The sequence below is a fragment of the Heptranchias perlo genome, chromosome 30 (genome assembly GCF_035084215.1).
Source record: "Heptranchias perlo isolate sHepPer1 chromosome 30, sHepPer1.hap1, whole genome shotgun sequence".
Lineage (NCBI taxonomy): Eukaryota > Metazoa > Chordata > Chondrichthyes > Hexanchiformes > Hexanchidae > Heptranchias > Heptranchias perlo.
The window spans coordinates 31179774-31204565 of NC_090354.1; the positions used below are offsets into that span (position 1 = coordinate 31179774).

Consider the following 24792-nt stretch of genomic DNA (forward strand, 5'->3'; position numbering starts at 1 on the left):
CTTCGAATAGTGGCCGTGGGATCTTTTATGTCCACCTGAGAGGGCAGACGGGGCCTCGGTTTAACATCACATCCGAAAGACGGCATCTCCGACTATGCAACACTCCCTCAGTACTGCATTGAAGTGTCAGCCTAGATTATGTGCTCAAGTCTCTGGAGTGGGATTTGAACCTACAACCCCACTGCCTCAGAGACAAGAGCGCTACCCACTGAGCCACGGCTATAACCTGATGGGAGGGAGGTCACGTCTGACAAACCTATTGTCTTTTTTGAAGAGATACTGAGGCTCATAGACATGGGGAACATGGGTAGGTGTCTATATATATTTAGATTTTAGCAAAGTGTTTGACACTAGGTTGGAATCCACAGAATGCAGTGGACTGGAAATTGATTGAGGCAAAGCTTAGCTGTATCTGGAGCCACCTCCAGCAGAAGGAGGAGATTAACGGACTCTCAGTCCTGATACTCCAACCATCACGAGTGTGGGGCAGGTTTGATGGGCCGGTTGGTCTTTTCCCGCCTGTCATTTTTGTATATTCGTATAAAATTTAATGTGAAAGTTTATCTAAATATATTTGTAGCAAGTAGGCAGTAAAGGTTTGGGTGCTGGGACCATTACTGTTTGCAATGAAATGGGGACAGAAATACAGCTGTCTGAGTTTGCTGCTGATAGCAGACTGGGGTGGAGAGAAAGGGGAATGCAAATAACACAGGACAAGGGGACAAGATGCAGATTTGGATCAATTGGGAAGTTGGCAAATGTTTAATGTGGATGAAGGCAGAATGATGAGACTGAGAAAAGGAATACAAACTAAACTGTACATCGACAAGGATTCAACACAGGAGAGGGGTGTAGTGGATGGATTGCTGAAACCATCAGTTGCCATGTAGTCAGCAATGAGGAGAGAGCTTTGGCTGTACAATCAGAGGAAGAGAGTACAAATCCCAGGAGGTGAAAGGGTACAGTGGTCTAGTGGTTATGTTATTTGAGTTATTAGGTAAAAAACTGGCATTAGTAAAAGTGACCATGAAGCTGTAAGATTGTCGTAAAAATCCAACTGGTTCACTGATGTCCTTTAGGGAAGGAAACCTGCCGTCCTTACCCGGTCTGGCCTATACACGACTTCAGTTCCCACACCAACGTGGTTGACTCTCAACTGCCCTAGCAAGATACTAGGTTGTATGAAAATCGTGACACTGCAGCGGTTTAAGAAGAATGCCCACCACCACCTTCTCAGAACAACTGGGGATGGACAATAAATGCCTGCCTTGCCAGCGACACCCATATCCTGAGAATGAATTCTTTAAAAAAGTGATACAGAGTTTGTAGAGAGCATCCTCTCTGACCCAGAGTACTGTGTACAGTCTGGTCATTGTACTACCCTGGGACATCCTGCTCCTGGATACGGGACAGTGAAGGGCAGATGGATGGAGCTACAGAAATTGGGAACAGTTACACTGGAGAAAAGACTCGGAGATCTTGTTGGGGAATTCTAAGTAGTGTACATCAAGTGAATCCTAATAATGGCCCCACAAACCTGCGGGAACCTCAGCTGCTAGGACTGTTCTAGGGCTGGGTGAAGATCCCTATCTAACATGCTCCTGGTAGGTACCTGGGCCACTGGGAGAGCGTCTCAGGCACCCAGGTGCTCCTGGATGCTGCACAGTGTGGCGTATAGCGCTCGGTCCAAGCCCGAGGCGGGGGGTGCTCAGTGTAAGAGGGCCGCATTTAAATTGTAAAAAAAAATAAAGACAACTTCAGGTTCCTCCTGGGTGGGGCCCACTTGGGCCATGGGCAGCCTGGTATGCTCGATTTCATCAGGTGCACTGACCGACATTCCTACAGCTGCCGACTGAGGGGCCTAGGAGGTCGGGAGTTCAGAGTCCTCACACTTGGCCCCGCCCTCTCTCACATCACGAGCCTTATAAGGAGTGGGCAGAAGCTCAGGGTGCTAGAACCAGTTCGTGAAATGCACACTAAATCCACATCAAAGTCAAATTCAAACACTGCCCTTCAATAGAGTCAACATCTAATGGTTAATGACGGGACCTTTAATAAATCTCCTTTGATAAGTCCTGCCAGAGCCGTATTAGTTATACACCACAGACCATGCAGTCAATTCTCCATCTTGAGTTCAATGTGCGCTGGCAGCATGGGAGCCACATGACCTGGTGACAGGTGGACAATACAGCTGAACCCCAACACTCCTGGGAGTTTCAATTCACAGTGATTATATCTGTAAGTGCAGACAAGTGGACACTGGGTCCAAACCACTGACTGTCCATGTCGAATGCAGAGGGTTGGTGTGTAAACAGATATAAGATCAAAGCTCTGATGGACCCACTCCCATCAACAATGGACAAGTCCCAGGTGTGAGATGTTCAGCTGTGATTTACATCACCTGCGATTAGGAGCACAAACACGGCTAAAAGTGTCAAACTGCGTCCAACACGAGAGCCGTGTGGTACGGCCGAGCAGCATTGGGGTATTCTGCCCTGCTTCTCTCTCTTTCCTCCTTCCTAGTATTTTTCCCTCTCTATCTCTCCTCATGTCCTGCTAGCTGTGGATCTGTGAGTGTTTTTCAGCATTTCACGTGGGAATGGAAGCTCTCTGTTAAAATGACAGCGCATGTGTTTTTAATAGAGTGTTCTCACTACTGCTGGGCTGATCTTGCCTCCTCAATGTTTCCTTAAGAGAAGAGCTGGGAAATACTGGCACATACAGATGCGAGATGGTGGTCCTGGAATAGAGGGGTGGGAGATGGGATGTGATTTTGCACCATCAGAATCCTGTGTAAATGTGATTTGTAGAGTACCTGCACTCTTTCGTACAATAAAAGAACAACAACCTTTACTCATGTAGATTATTTAAACCAGTTCTCAATCCAGTCACAGGCTGCGAGGCGCACTGTCCAAACACAATAATTCATTGTGGTACCAAACATTTCTGAACTCTTTAATACTCAGGATTAGTATTATACTGATCTGCTTAAACACACTCAGATAATTAATATCTGACAGCCCCTGTCAGCACAGGAAGATTCAGTAAATTTCTTCAGGAAAGGCCCTTGATGAGGTGCCAACTGTGAGGCTTATAACAAGATTAAAATTTACAAAATAAGTGGCAAATTAATTAGAATAAAAACTCATCCAATAACAGCACAAGGCTCCAGGGTCAAAGACCAATAGAGGTCCACCGAGGCGGGGAGGAGGGGGGGGGGCTAGATTTGGGGTCCCACCAAACACTCCCAGGGCAGGTACAGCACGGGTTAGATACAGAGTAAAGCTCCCTCTACACTGTCCCATCAAACACTCCCAGGGCAGGTACAGCACGGGTTAGATACAGAGTAAAGCTCCCTCTACACTGTCCCATCAAACACTCCCAGGGCAGGTACAGCACGGGTTAGATACAGAGTAAAGCTCCCTCTACACTGTCCCATCAAACACTCCCAGGGCAGGTACAGCACGGGTTAGATACAGAGTAAAGCTCCATGTACACTGTCCCATCAAACACTCCCAGGGCAGGTACAGCACGGGTTAGATACAGAGTAAAGCTCCCTCTACACTGTCCCATCAAACACTCCCAGGGCAGGTACAGCACGGGTTAGATACAGAGTAAAGCTCCCTCTACACTGTCCCATCAAACACTCCAGAAGCAGGTGGTGCCAGAGGACTGGAGAATTGCAAATGTTACACTCTTGTTCAAAAAAGGGTGTAAGGATAAACCCAGCAACTAAAGGCCGGTCAGTTTAACCTCAGTGGTGGGGAAACTTTTAGAAACGATAATCCAGGACAGAATTAACAGTCACTTGGATAAGTGTGGATTGATTAGGGAAAGCCAGCACGGATTTGTTGAAGGCAAATCGTGTATAACTAACTTGATAGAGTTTTTTGATGAGGTAACAGAGAGGGTCGATGAGGACAATGCAGTTGATGTGGTGTATATGGAATTTCAAAAGGCGTTTAATAAAGTGCAGCGTAATAGGCTGTCATCAAGATTGAAGCCCATGGAATAAAGGGGGCAGTAACAGCATGGATACAGAATTGGCTAAGGGACAGGAAACAGAGAGTAGTGGTGAATGGTTGTTTTTTGGACTGGAGGGAGGTGTACAATGGTGTTCCCCAGGGGTCGGTGCTGGGACCACTGCTTTTCTTGATATATATTAGTGACTTGGACTTGGGTGTACAGGGCACAATTTCCAAATTTGTGGATGACACAAAACTTGGAAGTGTAGTAAACAGTGAGGAGGATAGTGATAGACTTCAAGAGAATATAGACAGGCTGGTGACATGGGCGGACACGTGGCGGATGAAATTTAACGCAAAAAAATGTGAAGTGATATATTTCGGTAGGAAGAACGAGGAGAGGCAATATAAACTAGAGGGCACAACTCTAAAAGGGGTAGAGGAACAGAGAGATCCGGGGGTATATGTGCACAAATCGTTGAAAGTGGCAGGGCAGGTTGAGAAAGCGGTTAAAAAAGTATACGGGATCCTGGGCTTTATAAATAGAGACATAGAGTACAAATGCAAGGAAGTCATGATGAACCTTTATAAAACACTGGTTCGACCACAACTGGAGTATTGTGTCCAGTTCTGGGCACCGCACTTCAGGAAAGATGTGAAGGCTTTAGAAAGGGTGCAGAAAAGATTTACGAACTGGGGTTGTTCTCCTTGGGACAGAGATGGTTGTGAGGAGATTTGATAGAGGTATTTAAAATCATGAAGGGTCTAGACAGAGTAAATAAAGAGAAACTGTTCCCATTGGCGGAAGGGTCAAGGACCAGAGGACATAGATTTAAGGTGATTGGCAAAAGAACCAAAGTGGACATGAGGAAAAACTTTTTTACACAGCGAGTGGTTAGGATCTGGAATGCACTGCCTGAGGTGGTCGGGGGGGGGGGGGGGCAGGGAACGGTGGAGGCACGGACTTGATGGGCTGAATGGCCTCCTTCCGTGCTGTAACCTTTCTATCATCCTAGGTACAGCATGGATTAGATACAGGATAAAGCTTCCTCTATACTCTTCCATCAAACACTCCCAGGGCAGGTACAGCATGGAATCAAAAGCAAAATACTGTCAGAACAGGTAACTCTATTCCCTTCCCCCAGTTTCTCCGTCGCATCTGTTCTGACGATGCCACCTTCTGCACCAGTGCTTCCGATATGTCCTCCTTTTTCCTCAACCGAGGATTCCCCTCCACTGTCGTTGACAGGGTCCTCGACCGTGTCCGTCCTATTTCCTGCACTTCTGCCCTCACCCCTTCCCTTCCCTCCCTGGACGATGATAGGATCCCCCTTGTCCTCATCTTCCACCCCACCAGCCTCCACATTCAACATAACATCCTCCGCCATTTCCACCACCTCCAGCGCGATCCCACCACCAAACACATCTTCCCCTCCCTTTCCCTTTCAGCATTCCGATGGGACCGTTCCCTCCACGGCACCCTGGTCCACTCTTCCATCACCCCCAACACCTGCTCTCCTCCCCACAGCACCTTCCCGTGTGAGCGCAGGAGATGCAACACCTGCCCCTTCACCTTCTCCTTTCCCACTGTCCAGAGCCCCAAACTCTCCTCCCAGGTGAAACAGTGATTTACTTGTACTTCTTTCAATTTAGTTTACTGTCTCCGCTGCTCACAATGCGGTCTCCTCTACACTGGGGAGACCAAACGCAGACTGGGTGATCGCTTTGCTGAACATCTCCGCTCTGTCCGCATGCATGACCCTGACCTGCCGGTCGCTTGCCATTTTAATTCCCCTTCCCACTCCCACTCTGACTTCTCTGTCCTCGGCCTCTTACACTGTTCCAATGAAGCTCAACGTAAGCTCGAGGAGCAGCACCTCATCTTTCGTTTAGACACTTTACAACCTTCCAGACTCAACATTGATTTCAGTAACTTCAGATCATAACCACTGCTCCCATTTTTTGGGTCAGCGAGTGCTGGTAATGGTTCTGATGTAGCCATTTACAGCTACTCCTGACCAATCTTTTGTTTCTTAACCTGTCCCATTACCACCCTCCTTGCCTTGCACCATCATCCATTTTGTCATTTAATCACTAGTGCCCTCTATCCTATCACAGACCTTCCCTTCTGTTCTTCCCTCCCTCCCCTCTCACTTTCCCTGGCTCTGTACTTGTTCAAAAACTTTAACTTTTTAACATTTTCCAGTTCTGACGAAAGGTCTTCGACCTGAAACGTTAACTCTGTTTCTTTCTCCACAAATGCTGCCTGACTTGCTGAGCTTCTCCAGCATTTTCTGTTTTTATTTTACTTGCAGCATGGGTTAGATACAGAGTAAAGCTCCCTCTACACTGTCCCATCAAACACTCCCAGGGCAGGTACAGCACGGGTTAGATACAGAGTAAAGCTCCCTCTACACTGTCCCATCAAACACTCCCAGGGCAGGTACAGCACTGATTAAATGGAGTGTAAAGCTCCCTCGACACCAATATGATATTTTCATTTCCCACACCAATCCTCCTGGTGTAGTTGTGAATGAATCAAAAACTTTGTTTGCTGGAGGTGCACAGCAGGTCAGGCAGCTTCCGTTGAGAAAACACGAGTCAGGTGATGTTTCGGGTAGAAACCCGTCCTCACAACTGAAAGATATTACAGATCAACAGTGTTTAAGAAAGGATAGAACAAAGGAACGGGGGAAGGGGGTTAGAGAAATAAAACACACATAACGGAAGGAACTATGATGAGAGAAATGAAAGGAATAAAAGACATGGTGGGGGGGGGAGTGGGGGTTAGAAATAGAATGGGTACAATGAGGCCAAATTTCAGGGATCAATGTCCTGAAACAATGTCTGAGCTGTTGGTGGTGGAGAGACTTTGGGAGTCAGGAGGTGAGCTGTTTGCCGCAGAATACCCAGCCTCTGACCCTGCTCTAGTCGCCATGGCGTTTATGTGACTGGTCCAGTTGAGTTTCTGGTCAATGGTGACACCCCAGAATGTTGATGGTGGGGGATTCAGCGATGGTAATGCGATTGAATGTCAAGGGGAGATGGTTAGACTCTCTCTTGTTGGAGATGGTCATTGCCTGGCATTTTAGTGGCACGAATGTTATTTGCCATTTAAAAGCCCAAGCCTAGATGTAGTAGTCATCAAGACAGCATTTGACCGAGTGTGGCACCAAGGAGCCCTAGTAAAATTGAAGTCAATGGGAATCAGAGGGAAAACTATCCAGTGACTGGAGTCATACCTAGCACAAAGGAAGATGGTAGTGGTTGTTGGAGGCCAATCATCTCAGCCCCAGAACATTGCTGCAGGAGTTCCTCAGGGCAGTGTCCTAGGCCCAACCATCTTCAGCTGCTTCATCAATGACCTTCCCTCCATCATAAGGTCAGAAATGGGGATGTTTGCTGATGATTGCACAGTGTTCAGTTCCATTCGCAACCCCTCAGAAAATGAAGCAGTCCGTGCCCGCATGCAGCAAAACCTGGACAACATCCAGGCTTGGGCTCATAAGTGGCAAGTAACATTCGTGTCAGACAAGTGCCAGGCAATGACCATCTCCAACAAGAGAGAGTCTAACCACCTCCCCTTGACATTCAACTGCATTACCATCGCCGAATCCCCCACCATCAACATCCTGGGGGTCACCATTGACCAGGAACTTAACTGGACCAGTCACATAAATACTGTGGCTACAAGAGCAGGTCAGAGGCTGGGTATTCTGCAGGGCTGACTCCCCAAAGCCTTTCCACCATCTACAAGGCACAAGTCAGGGGTGTGATGGAATACTCTCCACTTGCCTGGATGAGTGCAGCTCCAACAACACTCAAGAAGTTTGAAACCATCCAGGACAAAGCAGCCCGCTTGATTGGCACCCCATCCACCACCCTAAACATTCACTCCCTTCACCACCGGCGCACCGTTGCTGCAGTGTGTACCATCCACAGGATGCACTGCAGCAACTCACCAAGGCTTCTTCAACAGCACCTCCCAAACCCGCGACCTCAACCACCTAGAAGGACAAGGGCAGCAGGCGCATGGGAACAACACCACCTGCACGTTCCCCTCCAAGTCACACACCATCCCGACTTGGAAATATATCGCCGTTCCTTCATCGTCGCTGGGTCAAAATCCTGGAACTCCCTTCCTAACAGCACTGTGGGAGAACCTTCACCACACGGACTGCAGCGGTTCAAGGCAGCGGCTCACCACCACCTTCTCAAGGGCAATTAGGGATGGGCAATAAATGCTGGCCTTGCAAACGACGCCCACATCCCCACGAACATATTTTTAAAAATCCTGATTTTGCTGCGTGCGCATTTATGTGTGTGCTAAAAATGATCCTTTCAAACATCTTTCATTTCTGGGTACAGTCGCCTTGTGTTTCTGGTACTGGACTAGTGACCTAGAGGTCGTGAGTTCAAATCCCACCACAACGAGTTGTGAAATTGCCTCAGATGGTAGCACTCTCGCCTCTGAGTCAGACGGTTGTGGATTCAAGTCCCACTCCAGAGACTTAAGCATATGATCTAGGGTGACGCTCCAGTGCAATACTGAGGGAGTGCTGCACAGTCGGAGGTGCCGTCTTTCAGATGAGACGTTAAACCGAGGCCCCTTCTGCTCTCTCAGGTGGATGTAAAAGATTCCATGGCACTATTTTGAAGAAGAGCAGGGGAGTTCTCCCCGGTGTTCGGGCCAACATTTATCCCTCAACCAACATCATTGAAACAGATCATCTGATCATTATCACATTGCTGATTGTGGGATCTTGCTGTGTGCAAATTGGCTGCTACACTTTGTACATTACAACAGGAACTACACTTCACAAAGTACTTCAATGGCTGTAAGGAGCTTTGGCAGGTCCTGAGGTTGCTATATAAATGTTTCTTTCTTTACAGTTGGTGCATCCATCACCTTCTCAGGGCACCTAGGGGTGGGCAATAAATGAGGCCTTGCTCCCCCCACAGCCCAAGGACAAGTCACAAAAGGAAATTTTACTGTGGAGCAATCTGCATTTCTGAAGCCGAAGCAGCATTGACAGAGACTCCCTTATTCAGCCTTTCGGAAGAGCCACAGCTGGACAGCTCAGCAGCAGACGTGGTTATACATTGAATTAGGCAGAAGACTGATGCTAATTCATGATTTATTGATCCCGCTGGCTGCTGGATCGTCACCAAGCTGTCAGGCCACCTTCAATTAATCTCAAATTAGAAACGCCCGCCCGTGGAGAGTAGAATGAAGCATTTTTTTCCGAAGTGTTTTTTAATCCCTTTGGATTTCTCGGCTCGCTGCGCCTCATTCGCAGACTGGCACGGAAGGGACGACTGCCCGCGGCCGTGTTTCAGCTGCTAGTCACTGCCCAGGAACGGCGGCATAACTCACTGTCCCGGTTTTCACTCCTTCCTGCGGGATACAGGCTGGTATCAGGAGCTCGCTGTGTGTCCTGGAGTGAGACACACAGCCCCATTGCACACCCACACCACAGGGCATCTGCCAGTGTCTTTCATCAGTTATGGGACATGGGGATGGGCCAGCCTCCACCCCCCCTTCCCCCGCTCTCCCCTCCTGGTGCTTCCTGCAGGGAGCGATCAAGGCTGGAAACAAACTCTCAGCCCTCAGGTACATTCTGCCCATGATGGAGTGTCACAGGCTCACACTGAGCCTGGAGATCCAACCTCCAAGTCTACCTAAAAGAAAAGTAAGAACTTGCATTTATATAGCGCCTTTCACAACCTCAGGATGTCCCAAAGTGCTTTACAGCCAATGAAGTACTTTTGAAGTGTAGTCACTGCGGCAGCCAATTTGTGCACAGCAAGATCCCACAAACTGCAATGTGATAATGACCAGATAATCTGGTTGAGGGATAAACATTGGCCAGGATACCGGGAAGAGTTCCTCTGCTTTTCTTCAAATAGTACCTGAGAGGGCAGAAGGGGCCTCGGTTTAACGTCCCCATCCGAAAGACGGCACCTCCGACAGTGCCGCACTCCCTCGGTACTACACTGGAGTGTCGGCCTGGATTTCATGCTCGAGTCTCTGGAGTGGGACTTGAACCCACGACCTTTCTCCGTCTCACATTACATCTGCTGTCTTTAGGCTTTTAAAACTCAAGCTTGGTGTCTCCGGTTCACTACTTCCTAATTTACTTGGTGCTGCACGGACAGTGGGCCTTGGGTTCTCACTAAAATGTCAGGTGCGTTTGGAGTGGTGCCAGATCCCTGGTCCCGAAGCCTTGTTATAGAGCTGAATGGAGCCTGAGAGGTTAATCCCGAGAAATGGACCTCCCCACAGCCTGGCCTGTCCCATGAACTTTAAACAGCTGAAGACAGGACAAGCTCCAGACTCCCGGTGCTGCTCAGACAAAGCACTTTAGCTTCAAGCTTTCCTGGTGCTTCCTGTACCCTGGGCGAGCTTCGCACAGACGTCCCGTTCACAAGTGAAACAAATCCTCAAACATCAACCGCTTGCCAAGGGTGATCACACTGAGAAGAGGTTTATCTCTCTCTCTTCCATTTCTCTGCCAGTTTCTGACACGGCTGGAGCTGGTTCAATGGGCTGATAATACAGATAAAAGCCGCCTGGGGACAGACACATCTAGGGGCACGGACCTCGGCAAGGAGACAAAGACTAGACAGAGGCATGCTGAGACAGACAGACTCCTACACAGAGAGTAATACCTGAACACAATGACACAGCGCACATTCCCACATTCACACACACTCTTGTAAAGAAGCAGGGTGCAAGCTGAAGGAGGGAACAACGATGTCCAAGGTTAGTAGAAGTGGGAGTTAATGGAAGGCTAAAGTATTGTTGCTGGTGTTCTGTGACTGAGGGAGAGAGAAAGAGAGAGAGACAGAGAGAGGGAGAAAGAGACAGAGAGAGGGAGAAAGAGACAGAGAGAGGGAGAGAGAGAGAGAGAGAGGGAGAGAGAGAGAGAGAGACAGAGAGAGAGAGAGAGAGAGAGACAGAGAGAGAGAGAGAGAGAGGGAGAGAGAGAGAGAGAGACAGAGAGAGAGAGAGAGAGAGAGACAGAGAGAGGGAGAAAGAGACAGAGAGAGGGAGAGAGAGAGAGACAGAGAGGGAGGGAGAGGCAGAGATAGAGAGACAGAGATAGAGAGAGAGAGACAAACAGAGAGAGAGGGAGAGGGGGCACGAGAGAGGGAGAGGGAGACAGAGAGAGAGAGAGAGAGAGAGACAGAGAGAGAGAGACAGAGAGAGAGAGACAGAGAGACACAGAGAGACAGACAGAGAGAGAGAGAGAGAGACAGAGAGAGAGAGACAGAGAGAGACAGAGAGAGAGAGAGACAGAGAGAGACAGAGAGAGAGAGACAGAGAGAGAGAGAGACAGAGAGAGAGAGAGAGAGACAGACAGAGAGAGGGAGAGGGGGCACGAAAGAGAAAGGGATACATTGTGAGAGAGAATGAGTGGGAGAGAGCAAGAGAGAAATAGAGACAGGGAGAGAGAGACAGAGAGGGGAAGAGGGAGCGCGAGAGTGAAGGAGATAACAGAATGAGAGGGAGTGAGAGAGAGAGAAAGATAGGAACAGAGAGACACATTGAGAGAAAGATACAAAGATGAAACAAGACAAAGAGAGACAGTAGATGACAGAGAGAGTTGTAGAGCAAGGGAGAAACACACTGAGGGAAAGAGACATTGAGAGAGAGTCACACACAGTGACAGAAAGTGACGGAGAGAGAGACGGAGACGGAGAGGGAGAGAGAGAGATGGAGAGGGAGCCAGAGAGACAGAGCAAAAAAGACACCAAGAGAGAAAGAAAGACACAGAGAGATAGAGAGAGCAAGAAGCAGATGTGCACACACAGACTGCTTGCATTTTTAAAAATGTCCTTCGTTGCATGATCCGTTCTCATTTTCTCCCCTCCTCCCATGAATGTTCCCGTGTGCAGTCCCAGTGCCGGTAAATTATATCCGGCACCTCATGACATATGAGCCTGGACAGTGAGTGCCTGCAGCTACTTGGGCATGGGGGGCATCGCAGCTGTGCCCAATCCTGCTTTCACCCAATGTCCACACACACAGCAGGAGTCACTGGATAGTGATCAGGAGCAGGAACCCTGGCTGACGCTTCCCTCTCACACAGTTACAGCCCTACACAGATACAATAGCAGAAAACCCAGTGCACTGGTCTCATCAATGTTAGTCACACTCACAACTTGTTAGTGTTGATCAGAACTACCCGTGTGATGGTGCACGGATACAGCAGATTAGGCACTGGCCTCAGCATTTCCCGGGTTAGGGAGCGGGGATTCAAAAAAATCAACCCGTCTCACTAGGCTATTCGACTGAGGAATGCATCACAGTTTCACTCCCGATCACTATCCAGTGACCCCACGGTGGGAACTGGATCTCAGGTGAGGCTCGATCGAGCGGGACTGTGATGCCCTCTGTGGTAGAATGGCCTGAGACTCACTGTCCAGGCACGTCAATGGGTGTTTGAGAAGGGGGAGGGAGGGGGTAGTCGATGTCCTGTGGAACTGTATCCCAGGAAGAGTCAACCACGAGGAGGAGGGAAAATCCGAGGAAGCGAGTGATACAGACAGACCGACACACAAACGGAGAGAGACTTTCGGCGAATTGATCCAACTCTCTCAATTCCAAAAATCATTTCATCAATTTCCCTCAGCATTGCCCAGAAAACCCTGAAATTTCCTGGTCTGGGATCAAACAGCAATCACCAGGAATTCTCACATCACCAATGTTTATAAGCACAGGATTTTGCCCAAAGTATTTACATAACCAGACGCATCCTCTGCACCAGATACACCGAGCCCCGTACAATCAGAACACACAGCAAGATATCCATGGTAAGGTGCTTCATACTCACTGGATTCAAGCTCTGCTTCAGGCTCATGTTGAGTGTGGAGCTTCCAACAACAACAGGCGAGAAAGTGTCCAGCTCTGAGTACAGCCCCGCACACCAGTCACTGAGCTGGTGGCCATGACGACAGCTCCACTCATTGTTATTTCTTCCTATTGATAGTCCTGGTGGTTCTGACACACAATCTGAGATCAGCTGCTCAAGTGTCAGCTCTTAAACTCTTCAGAGACCATCAGCAGAGATGTGAAGAAGCACATTAAAAATACCCAGCCTGCTGGAGGACGTGCTTTCGATTCCAACTCTCTGACAGAATAAAACTTACACACCAATCTGAGCGAGGTATCCACCAGTACCATAATCCTGTAACAGATCATGCACCCTGTAATGTATCATGCACCCTGTAGTGTACCCCACACACTGTAATGTACCATACACTCTATAATGTAGCATACACACTGTAATGTACCACAAATCCTTAATGTACCACCAACATTGTAATGTACCACGCATCCTGTCATGTACCACTCACCTTGTAATATACCACAAACCCTTAATGTACCACACACCTTGTAATGTACCATACACCCTGTAATGTATGATACATCCTGTAATATACCATACAACCTGTAATGTACCGTGCATGATGTAATGTATCATAAACCCTATCATGTACCATACACCCTACAATGTCCCATACACTCTATAATGTACCATACACCTGTAATGCACCATACACCCTGAAATGTACCACATACCCTGAAATGTACCACACACCCTGTAATATATCATGCACCCCGTAATGTACCATACACTCTATAATGTACCATACACTCTGTAATGTAGCATACACCCTGAAATGCACCACAAGCCCTGTGATGTACCACATGCCCTATAATGTACCAGATGCCCTGTACTGTTCTATACACCCTGCAATGTACCATGCAGTCTGTAATCATAGAATCATAGAAAATTTACAGCACAGAAGGAGGCCATTCGGCCCATCATGTCCACGCCGGCTGAGGAACGAGCCACCCAGCCTAATCCCACTTTCCCGCATTTGGTCCGTAGCCCTGCAGGTCACGGCTCTTCAGGTGCACATCCAGGTATTGTTTAAATGAGTTGAGGGTTTCTGCCTCTACCACCCTCTCAGGCAGTGAGTTCCAGACCCCCACCACCCTCTGGGTGAAAATTTTTTTCCTCATTTCCGCTCTAATCCTTCTACAAATCACTTTAAATCTATGCCCCCTGGTTATTGACCCCTCCGCTAAGGGAAATAGGTCCTCCCTATCCATTCTATCGAGGCCCCTCATAATTTTGTACACCTCAATCAAATCACCCCTCAGCCTCCTCTGTTCCAAGGAAAACAACCCCAGCCTATCCAATCTGTCATCATAGCTAAAATTCTCCAGTCCTGGCAACATCCTCGTAAATCTCCTCTGCACCCTCTCTGGTGCAATTACATCCTTCCTATAATGTGGTGACCAGAACTGTGCGCAGTACTCAAGCTGTGGCCTAACTAGTATTTTATACAGTTCCAGCATCCCTGCTTTTATATTCTATGCCTCGGCTAATAAAGGAAAGTATTCCATATGCCTTCTTAACCACCTTATCTACCTGTCCTGCTACCTTCAAGGATCTGTGGTCATGCACTCCAAGGTCCCTCACTTCCTCTACACCTTTCAGTATCCTCCCATTTATTGTGTATTCCCTCGCCTTGTTTGCTCTCCCCAAATGCATTACCTCACACTTCTCCGGATTGAACTCCATTTGCCACTTTTCTGCCCACCTGACCAGTCCATTGATATCTTCCTGCAGTCTACAGCTTTCCTCCTCACTATCGACCACCCGGCCTATCTTTGTATCATCCGCAAATTTCTTAATCATGCCCCCTACGTTTAAGTCCAAATCGTTAATATATACCACAAAAAGCAAAGGACCTAGTACTGAGCCCTGCGGCATCCCACTGGAAACTGCCTTCCAGTCGCAAAAACACCCGTCGACCATTACCCTTTGCTTCCTGCCACTGAGCCAATTTTGGATCCAATTTGCCACATTCCCTTGGATCCTTTTGACCAATCTGCCATGTGGGACCTCGTCAAAAGCCTTGCTAAAATCCATGTAGACTGCATCAATTGAACTACCCTCATCGATCCTCCTTGTCATCTCCTCGAAAAGTTCAATCAAGTTAGTCAGATACGACCTCCCCTTAACAAATCCATGCTGACTGTCCTTGATTACTCCGTGCCTTTCTAAGTGACGGTTTATCCTGTCCCTCAGAATTGATTCCAGTAATTAACCCACCACCGTGGTTAGACTGACTGGCCTGTAATTACTCGGTCTATCCTTCACTCCCTTTTTAAACAATGGTACAATGTCCTCCAATCCTCCGGCACCACGCCTGTATCCAGTGACGTTTGGAAAATGATTGTTAAAGTCTCCACTATTTCCTCCGTAGCTTCTTTTAACAGCCTGGGATACATTTCATCCGGCCCTGGTGATTTATCCACTTTCAAAGCTACTAATCCCCTTAATACTTCCTCTCTCACTATGTTTATCCCATCCAATATTTCACACTCCTCCTCCTTAACTACAATCTCTGCATCATCCCTCTCCTTTGTGAAGACAGATGCAAAGTATTCATTAAGAGCCATACCCACATCTTCCACCTCCACACATAGTTTACCTTTTTGGTCTCTAATAGGCCCTACTCTTTCCTTAGTTATCCTCTTGCTCTTAATGTATTTATAAAACATCTTTGGGTTTTCTTTGATTTTATCTGCTAATATTTTTTCATTCCCTCTCTTTGCTTTCCTAATTTCCTTTTTAACTTCACCCCTGCACTTTGTTTACTCCTCTAAGCTTTCCATAGTATTGAGTTCCCGGTGTCTATCATAGGCTTTCTGTTTTGGCCTTATTTTACCCTGAATGCTTCTTGACATCCAGGGGGCTCTAGATTTGGCAGCCCCTCCCTTTTTCTTTGTGGGAACATGTTTACTCTGAACCCCTTGAATCTCCCCCTTGAATGCCTCCCACTGCTCTGACACTGATTTACCTTCAAGTAGCTGTTTCCAGTTTATTTTTGCCAAATCACTTCTCAGTTTAGTAAAATTGGCCTTTCCCCAATTGAAAACTTTAACTCCTGCTCTGTCTGTATGTACATGTAATGTACCATACACCCTACACTGCATCACACAACCTGCACCATATCACACACCCTGCACTGTATCAGACACCCTGTAATACACCATGCACTCTGTAATGTACCATACGCCCTGCAATGTACCTTGCAGTATGGAATATACCTTGCAGTCTGGAATGTACCATACATCTTGCAATGTGCTATACATCCTGATATATACCATGTACCCTGCAAAGTACCATGCACCCTGAAGTGTACCGTACACCCTGCAATGAACTGCACAACCTGTAATGAACCATACACCCTGTAATGTACCATACAGACTGCATTGTACCATGCACACCATAATGTACCATGTACCCTATAATGTACCTTACAGACTGAAAAGTACCATACACCCTGTAGTGCACCATAAACCCAGAAATGTACCATATACCCTGCAATGTACTGTACACTCTGCAATGTAACATACTTCCTGTAATGTACCATACACCCTGCAATGTACCGTACACCCTGCAATGTACCACACCAGCTGTAACGTACCATGCACCATGCAATGTGCCATGGTTTTTTTTTATTCGTTCATGGGATGTGGGCGTTGCTGGCAAGGCCAGCATTTATTGCCCATCCCTAATTGCCCTTGAGAAGGTGGTGGTGAGCTGCCTTCTTGAACCGCTGCAGTCCGTGTGGTGACGGTTCTCCCACAGTGCTGTTAGGAAGGGAGTTCCAGGATTTTCACCCAGCAATGATGAAGGAACGGCGATATATTTCCAGGACAAAGCAGCCCGCTTGATTGGCACCCCATCCACTACCCTAAACATTCACTCCCTTCACCACCGGCGCACCATGGCTGCAGTGTGTATCATCCACAGGATGCACTGCAGCAACTCGCCAAGACTTCTTCGACAGCACCTTCCAAACCCACGACCTCTACCACCTAGAAGGGCAAGAGCAGCAGGCACATGGGAGCAACACCACCTGCACGTTCCCCTCCAAGTCACACACCATCCCGACTTGGAAATATATCGCCGTTCCTTCATTGTCGCTGGGTCAAAATCCTGGAACTCCCAACTAACAGCACTGTGGGAGAACCTTCACCATACGGACTGCAGCGGTTCAAGAAGACGGCTCACCACCACCATCTCAAGGGCAATTAGGGATGGGCAATAAATGCCGGCCTCACCAGCGACGCCCACATCCCATGAACGAATAAAAAAAAATACAACCTGCAATGTATCATACACCCTGCAATGTACCATACACCCAGGTATGTACCATGCATCCTGATGTGTACCATACAACCTGCAACGTACCATACACCATGCAATGTGCCATGTACGCTGTCGTGTACCAAACGCCCTGTAAGGTAATGTATACCATGTAATTTACCATATACCCTGTAATATTCCATACAATCGACAATGTACCATGCACCCTGCAATGTACCATACAATCTGTAATGTACTGTACACCCTGCAATGTATCATACACCCTGTATTGTATCACACACCCTGTAATGTACCATACACCTTGTTGTGTCTCGCACACTTTGTAACATACCATAGACCTTGCAATGTAACATACACCCTGCAATGTATCAAACACCCTGCAATGTAGCATACACCCTGCAATGTATCAAACACCCTGCAATGTACCATACATCCAGGTATGTACCATGCATCCTGATGTGTACCATACAACCTGTAACGTACCATACAACAATGCAACGTGCCATGTATTCAGTAGTGTACCATACACCCTGCAAAGTACCACACAATCTGTAATGTACTGTACACCCTGTAATGTACCACACCAGCTGTAACGTACCATACACCATGCAAGGTGCCATATACGCTGCAGTGTACCATACACCCTGTAAGGTGACGTACACCGTGTAATTTACCATATATCCTGTAATATTCCATACAATCGACAATGCACCATACACCCTGCAAGCTACCATACATCCTGCAATGGGAATGGACTGACGCCCTGGGAATGGATTGGCATGTTCCAATACAGCTACAGCACTGGCATCTACCCGACAATGTGGAAAATTGCCAAGGTATGTCCCGTCCACAAAAAGCAGGACAAATTCAATCCAGCCAATTACCGCCCCATCAGTCTACTCTCAATCATCAGCAAAGTGATGGAATGTGTCATCGACAGTGCTATCAAGCGGCACTTACTCACCAATAACCTGCTCACCGATGCTCAGTTTGGGTTCCACCAGGACCCCTCGGCTCCAGACCTTATTACAGCCTTGGTCCAAACATGGACAAAAAAGCTAAATTCCAGAGGTGAGGTGAGAGTGACTGCCCTTGACATCAAGGCAGCATTTGACTGAGTGTGGCACCAAGGAGCTCTAGTAAAATTGAAGTCAATGGGAATCAGGGGGAAAACTCTCCAGTGGCTGGAGTCATACCTAGCACAAAGGAAGATGGTAGTGGTTATTGGAGGCCAATCATCTCAGCCCCAGGACATTGCTGCAGGAGTTCCTCAGGGCAGTGTCCTAGGCCCAACCATCTTCAGCTGCTTCATCAATGACCTTCCCTCCGTCATAAGGTCAGAAATGGGGATGTTCGCTGATGATTGCACAGTGTTCAGTTCTATTCGCAACCCCTCGGATAATGACAGAGTCCGAGCCCGCATGCAGCAAGACCTGGACACGGCCGCCAATGGTGAAGCGATTAAAATTGGGAATGCGCAAGACGCCAGAATTGGAGGAGCGCAGAGATCTCGGAGGGTTATAGGGCTGGAGGAGGTTACAGAGCTAGGGAGGGGCGAGGGCATGGAGGGATTTGAAAACAAGGATGGGAATTTTAAAATCGAGGCATTCCCTGTCCGGGAGCCAATGTAGGTCAACGAGGTGATGGGAGAACGGGACTTGGTGTGAGTCAGGATACGGGCAGCAGAGTTTTGGATGAGCTCAAGTTAGTAGAGAGTGGTTAGGGAACAGAATTTGTGACGGGAACCGAAGGCAATGGTTTCGGTCTTCCCCATGTTTAGTTGGAGGAAATTTTTGCTTGAAGAGAGATGTTGGTGAGGTAGAGCTGGGTGTCGTCAGCGTAAATGTGGAATCTGACGTCATGTTTTCAGATGATGTTGCCAAGGGGCAGCATGTAGATGAGAAATAGGAGGGAGGGGGGGGGGTCAAGGATAGATCCTTGGGGGACTCCAGAGGTTTTGGTGCGGGAGCGGTAAGAGAAGCCGTTACAGGTGATTCTCTGGCTCCAACTGGACAGATAGGAATGGAACCAGGCGAGGACAGTCCCGCCCAGCTGGACAACAGAGGAGAGGAATTGGAGGAGGATGGTGTGGTCAAACGTGTCAAAGGCAGCAGACAGGTCAAGAAAGATGAGGAGGATATAGTGTCCCATATACCCAGCCCTCTCAGTACTGTCCCATATACCCAGCCCTCTCAGTGCTGTCCCATATACCCACCCCTCTCAGTACTGTCCCATATACCCAGCCCTCTCAGTGCTGTCCCATATACCCACCCCTCCCAGTACTGTCCCATATACCCACCCCTCCCAGTGCTGTCCCATATACCCCACTCCTCTCAGTACTGGCCCATATACCCACCCCTCCCAGTACTGTCCCATATACCCACCCCTCCCAGTACTGTCCCATATACCCACCCCTCCCAGTGCTGTCCCATATACCCCACTCCTCTCAGTACTGTCCCATATACCCACCCCTCTCAGTACTGTCCCATATACCCACCCCTCCCAGTGCTGTCCCATATACCCCACTCCTCTCAGTACTGGCCCATATACCCACCCCTCCCAGTACTGTCCCATATACCCACCCCTCTCAGTACTGTCCCATATACCCACCCCTCCCAGTGCTGTCCCATATACCCCACTCCTCTCAGTACTGGCCCATATACCCACCCCTCCCAGTACTGTCCCATATACCCACCCCTCTCAGTACTGTCCCATATACCCCACTCCTCTCAGTACTGGCCCATATACCCACCCCTCCCAGTGCTGTCCCATATACCCCACTCCTCTCAGTACTGTCCCATATACCCACCCCTCTCAGTGCTGTCCCATATACCCCACTCCTCTCAGTACTGTCCCATATACCCACCCCTCTCAGTACTGTCCCATATACCCACCCCTCCCAGTGCTGTCCCATATACCCCACTCCTCTCAGTACTGTCCCATATACCCACCCCTCTCAGTACTGTCCCATATACCCACCCCTCTCAGTGCTGTCCCATATACCCCACTCCTCTCAGTACTGTCCCATATACCCACCCCTCTCAGTACTGTCCCATATACCCCACTCCTCCCAGTACTGTCCCATATACCCCACTCCTCTCAGTACTGTCCCATATACCCACCCCTCTCAGTACTGTCCCATATACCCCACTCCTCTCAGTACTGTCCCATATACCCACCCCTCTCAGTACTGTCCCATATACCCACCCCTCTCAGTACTGGCCCATATACCCACCCCTCTCAGTACTGTCCCATATACTCACCCCTCTCAGTACTGTCCCATATACCCACCCCTCCCAGTACTGTCCCATATACCCACCCCTCTCAGTGCTGTCCCATATACCCACCCCTCCCAGTACTGTCCCATATACCCCAACCCTCCTAATGCTGTCCCATACACAGTTTAGATACAAAGTAAAACTACACTGTCCGATCAAACACTCCCAGGGCAGGTACAGCACGGGTTAGATACAGAGTAAAGCTCCCCCTACACTGTCCCATCAAACACTCCCAGGGCAGGTACAGGGTTAGATACAGAGTAAAGCTCCCTCTACACTGTCCCATCAAACACTCCCAGGGCAGGTACAGCACGGGTTAGATACAGAGTAAAGCTCCCTCTACACTGTCCCATCAAATGCGCCCTCTGGTGGCCTGTCTGAGAGCCATTGCCCAGTAATTGTGAATTCTGGCTTTGATGCTTTTAATTCAGTCTGAGAATTACGGTTTGAGCAGGGAGTGAAAAACAACAAATGTACAGATCACATGACTGACCTCCCGCAGCTGCCCAATCGGCAGCTGATTTTGTGTCAGAGCGCCACAAAATGGAGAGAACGACAGTGGAAATTTGAGGATAGTGACCGTTGTGTCACAGAGTATAGACAGTCTGAAAGATAGAGTGTTTATCAGTTACTGCTCGTTTGGGGAAAGTATCTTGGAACACCCCAATTAGAGCAAGTAGAGTACTGTGCACACATTGTGGAGTACTGTGAGCACGCTTGGGAATACTGTGAGCACGCTTGGGAGTACTGCGAGCACCCTTGGAGTACTGTGCACAGTTCTGGTCTTCATATTATAAAAAGTATATAGAGGCACAGGAGAATGTGCAAAAAAGATTTACAGGAAGGATACCAGAACTGAGAGGTTGTAACTATCAGGAAAGACTGAACAGACTGGGGCTCTTTTCTCCAAAAAAGAGAAGGCTGAGGGGGTGACCTGATAGAGGTCTTTAAAATTATGAAGGGGTTTGCTAGGGTAGACAAAGTGAAGATATTTCCACTTGTGGGAGAGACCAGAACTAGAGGTCATGAATATAAGACAGTCACTGATAAATCCCATAGGGAATTCTGGAGAAACTTCTTTACCCTGAGAGTGGTGAGAATGTGGAAATCGCTATCACAAGGAGTAGTTGAGGTGAATAGAACAGATACATTTAAGGGGAAGCTAAATAAACACATGAGGGAGAAAGGAATAGAAGGATATGATGAAAGGGTGAGATGAAGTAAGATGGGAGGAAGCTCGTGTGGAGCATAAACACCAGCATGGACCTGTTGGGCCGAATGGCCTGCTTCTGTGCTGTAAAATCAATGTAATTCCTGCTCAGGCTCAGCCAATGATCAGGCATAAATTAGACAATCTCAAGTGGAAAGCAGACGGAGGCCCCTGTACCAGATCTGCGCCCAGGTGTCTGACTGCGCACATTTACAGTGTAGCGGGGAAAAAGGAAGGGAATTGTGCAGCTGAAATACTTCAATTAGGTTGGCAGTGCCGCACAAGCAACTCCTGAAGTCCCTCCGCGCAGGGCGTTTCGTGATATTTGCATCCGTGTGTGATGGGTGCCCAGGCTTCTATGGGAGTCCATTTAAAGGGCACAGTGGTACCTTGCTAAGTATTTTCTAGACATCTCTTGTTGATGGCATTGCCCAGGGCTTCAGTAACTGCAGCCCTCTTTCTGATAACTCTCCAGCCTCGTTATTGCCACCAATAGACTCCCAAAGGGAAGCTCCCTATCTCAGCAATCTACAGGAACAAGTGAAAGACATGTTGTAGCTGGGCACACGGGTCAGGGGCTGCCTCAGGGGCATTCTGTGCCCACCCGCTGTGCCCTCACACCCACAATACAGAAAAAGGCGCAGGCACCTTGCTTAGTTTAGCTGGAGGCTCTGATTCGCTGTGGCTCAGTGGGTAGCACCCTCGCCTCTGGGTCAGGAGATCTTGGGTTCGAGTCCCACTCTGGAGACTGGAGCACATAATCTAGGCCGACACTCCAGTGCAGTACTGAGGGAGTGCTGCACTATCAGAGGTGTCATGTTGCGGATGAGACATTAAACCGAGACCTTGTCTGCCCTCTCAGTGGGACATAAAAGATCCCACGACCACTATTGGAAGAAGAACAGAGGAGTTCTCCCTCGTGTCCTGGCCAATATTTACCTCTCAACCAACATCAGATTATCTGGTCATTATCTCATTGTTGTTTGTGGGATCTTGCTGTGCGCAAATTGGCTGTCGCGTTTCCTACATTACAACAGTGACTACACTTCAACAGTACTTCATTGGCTGTAAAGTGCTTTGGCACATCCCAAGGCCGTGAAAGGTGCTATATAAATGCAAATCTTTCTTGCTTTACTTCACCTTCTCTCCTACTCGTTTCAACCCTGGTAGAATCCTCCCTGTGGCCTTTAGCCCTTCACCTGTGTTTCTCAGTAAGTATTCGGTGCCATTTTCAACAACGTGATTTCAGTTGAATGAACACAACCCGAGGGTTACTGTAACCCTGGGCTGGGCGGTGCCAGGAGGCCGGTACCTGTGTGACTTTCTCCGTGACGTTCTGCGTTCTCTCCTTCACTTTGCTGGGTGCAATGATCTCGATCTCCGTGGGGGAAGGTGTTAAGATAACGTCAGAGTTAAAATCCACAAAGTTGAGGGTGATTTGTGGGATTCTGCTGATGGCACGATACTTCATCAGGTCCGAGTCTGACGTGGAGTTTAGGAGGTTTGGTTTAAAGTTCTTCGGCCCGCCTTAAAGAAGCAGAGAGATGGTTAGAGTTCGTGTGGCACCCAGAGACCGGGGCAGCACCCAGAGACTGGGCAGCACCCAGAGACAGGGGCATCACCCAGAGACCGGGCATCACCCAGAGACTGGGCAGCACCCAGAGACCGGGCATCACCCAGAGACCGGGGCATCACCCAGAGACCGGGCATCACCCAGAGACAGGGGCATCACCCAGAGACCGGGCAGCACCCAGAGACCGGGGCATCACCCAGAGACCGGGCAGCACCCAGAGACCGGGCAGCACCCAGAGACCGGGCATCACCCAGAGACAGGGGCATCACCCAGAGACCGGGCAGCACCCAGAGACCGGGCATCACCCAGAGACCAGGCAGCACCCAGAGACCGGGCATCACCCAGAGACCGGGCATCACCCAGAGACAGGGGCAGCACCCAGAGACCGGGCATCACCCAGAGACCGGGCATCACCCAGAGACTGGGCATCACCCAGAGACCGGGGCATCACCCAGAGACCGGGCATCACCCAGAGACCGGGCATCAGCCAGAGACCGGGCAGCACCCAGAGACCGGGCAGCACCCAGAGACCGGGGCATCACCCAGAGACCTACGGTTACACTGAGACTGTCTTTATCTCTGGATGTTAATCCAGGTACAGCACGGTTCCCTCCATTCTGCCTTGAGAATTTCCCTTGACCTCATTCTCAGAAGAGATCCCCCTGCTGTGACAATTTTTCATTTCCCGTGCCAACAGTCTGATGACCTCTGAGTGAGATTGCCAATTTGGGGGCAGTTTTGCCCTTTAACCTATGCCCACTTGGAACCGAGTTGAGATTGGCCGAACCCATTTCATGTCGGACACTTACAGCAGGGAGATGTTGGAGGTTTCCATCCCATCAGTCTGCACATGATCCCAGGTCCTGGTGAGGTATCTATTGGTGAACTGTTCAGTTTATTAAAACCATTCAGTTTATTAAAACGTCCGACCTGTGGAACTCTTTAACAAAGGAGGTGCAAGAAAGTTTTGTGCTTCATTCTCACCTGAAGTTACTCTTTTCTCCCTGAATTTCTTCTCAAATTCACTCCTCATCAACTCAATGTTATTGACTGAAGAAACCCGTCTGATGCTGTGGGCACTGTCCCTGGATTGGACGTGCGTCAGGTTTGTGTTGGAATACCGGAGATCAGGATCGAGCCGGTTCTGTTCCTGACGGGGGGCTGAATGGCCCATTGGATGGGGGCCGGCCTGCATGGCCAACTTGTTCTCGAGATTGATCAGAGCTTTCCGCTCCCCAGTCTCGGTCTGCACGCAGTTCTCACCCAAGGCGCCTCTGAAGTCCTTCATAGCCAGGGAGTCACCGTCTGACTTGAAATGATCATCTACCACCCCATCGAAGGCCTCTTTGGCCAGAGACTGTTGGCTCAAGGTCATCGTCCGAAGTGACGGAAGCTTCAGCTTAAAGCTCTTCCTTCGACCTGGTGAGAGAAACAGTGAAACACAAGTTTAGCTGTCTGTGCGGAGGGTATCGAGATCGGACGGTGCAGCCTGAGACGGCACTCGTGGTTTACGCCACCAAGAAACTCACTTTCCATTTTTATGTCAAAAACCTTTTCCTCTTTG

General features: G+C 48.8%; 1 protein-coding gene across 1 annotated transcript in view; it reads right to left on the minus strand.

Moving 5' to 3' along the window:
- LOC137300033 (potassium voltage-gated channel subfamily H member 6-like) overlaps nt 1-24792 on the minus strand; it is a 185093-nt gene that overhangs the window by 64429 nt on the left and 95872 nt on the right. The window contains exons 4-5 of the mRNA XM_067969125.1: nt 24213-24647; nt 22968-23182 (exon numbers count right to left, since the gene is read on the minus strand). Of these exons, the coding sequence (XP_067825226.1) occupies nt 22968-23182; nt 24213-24647 (650 nt within the window). The remainder of the gene's footprint in view (nt 1-22967; nt 23183-24212; nt 24648-24792) is intronic.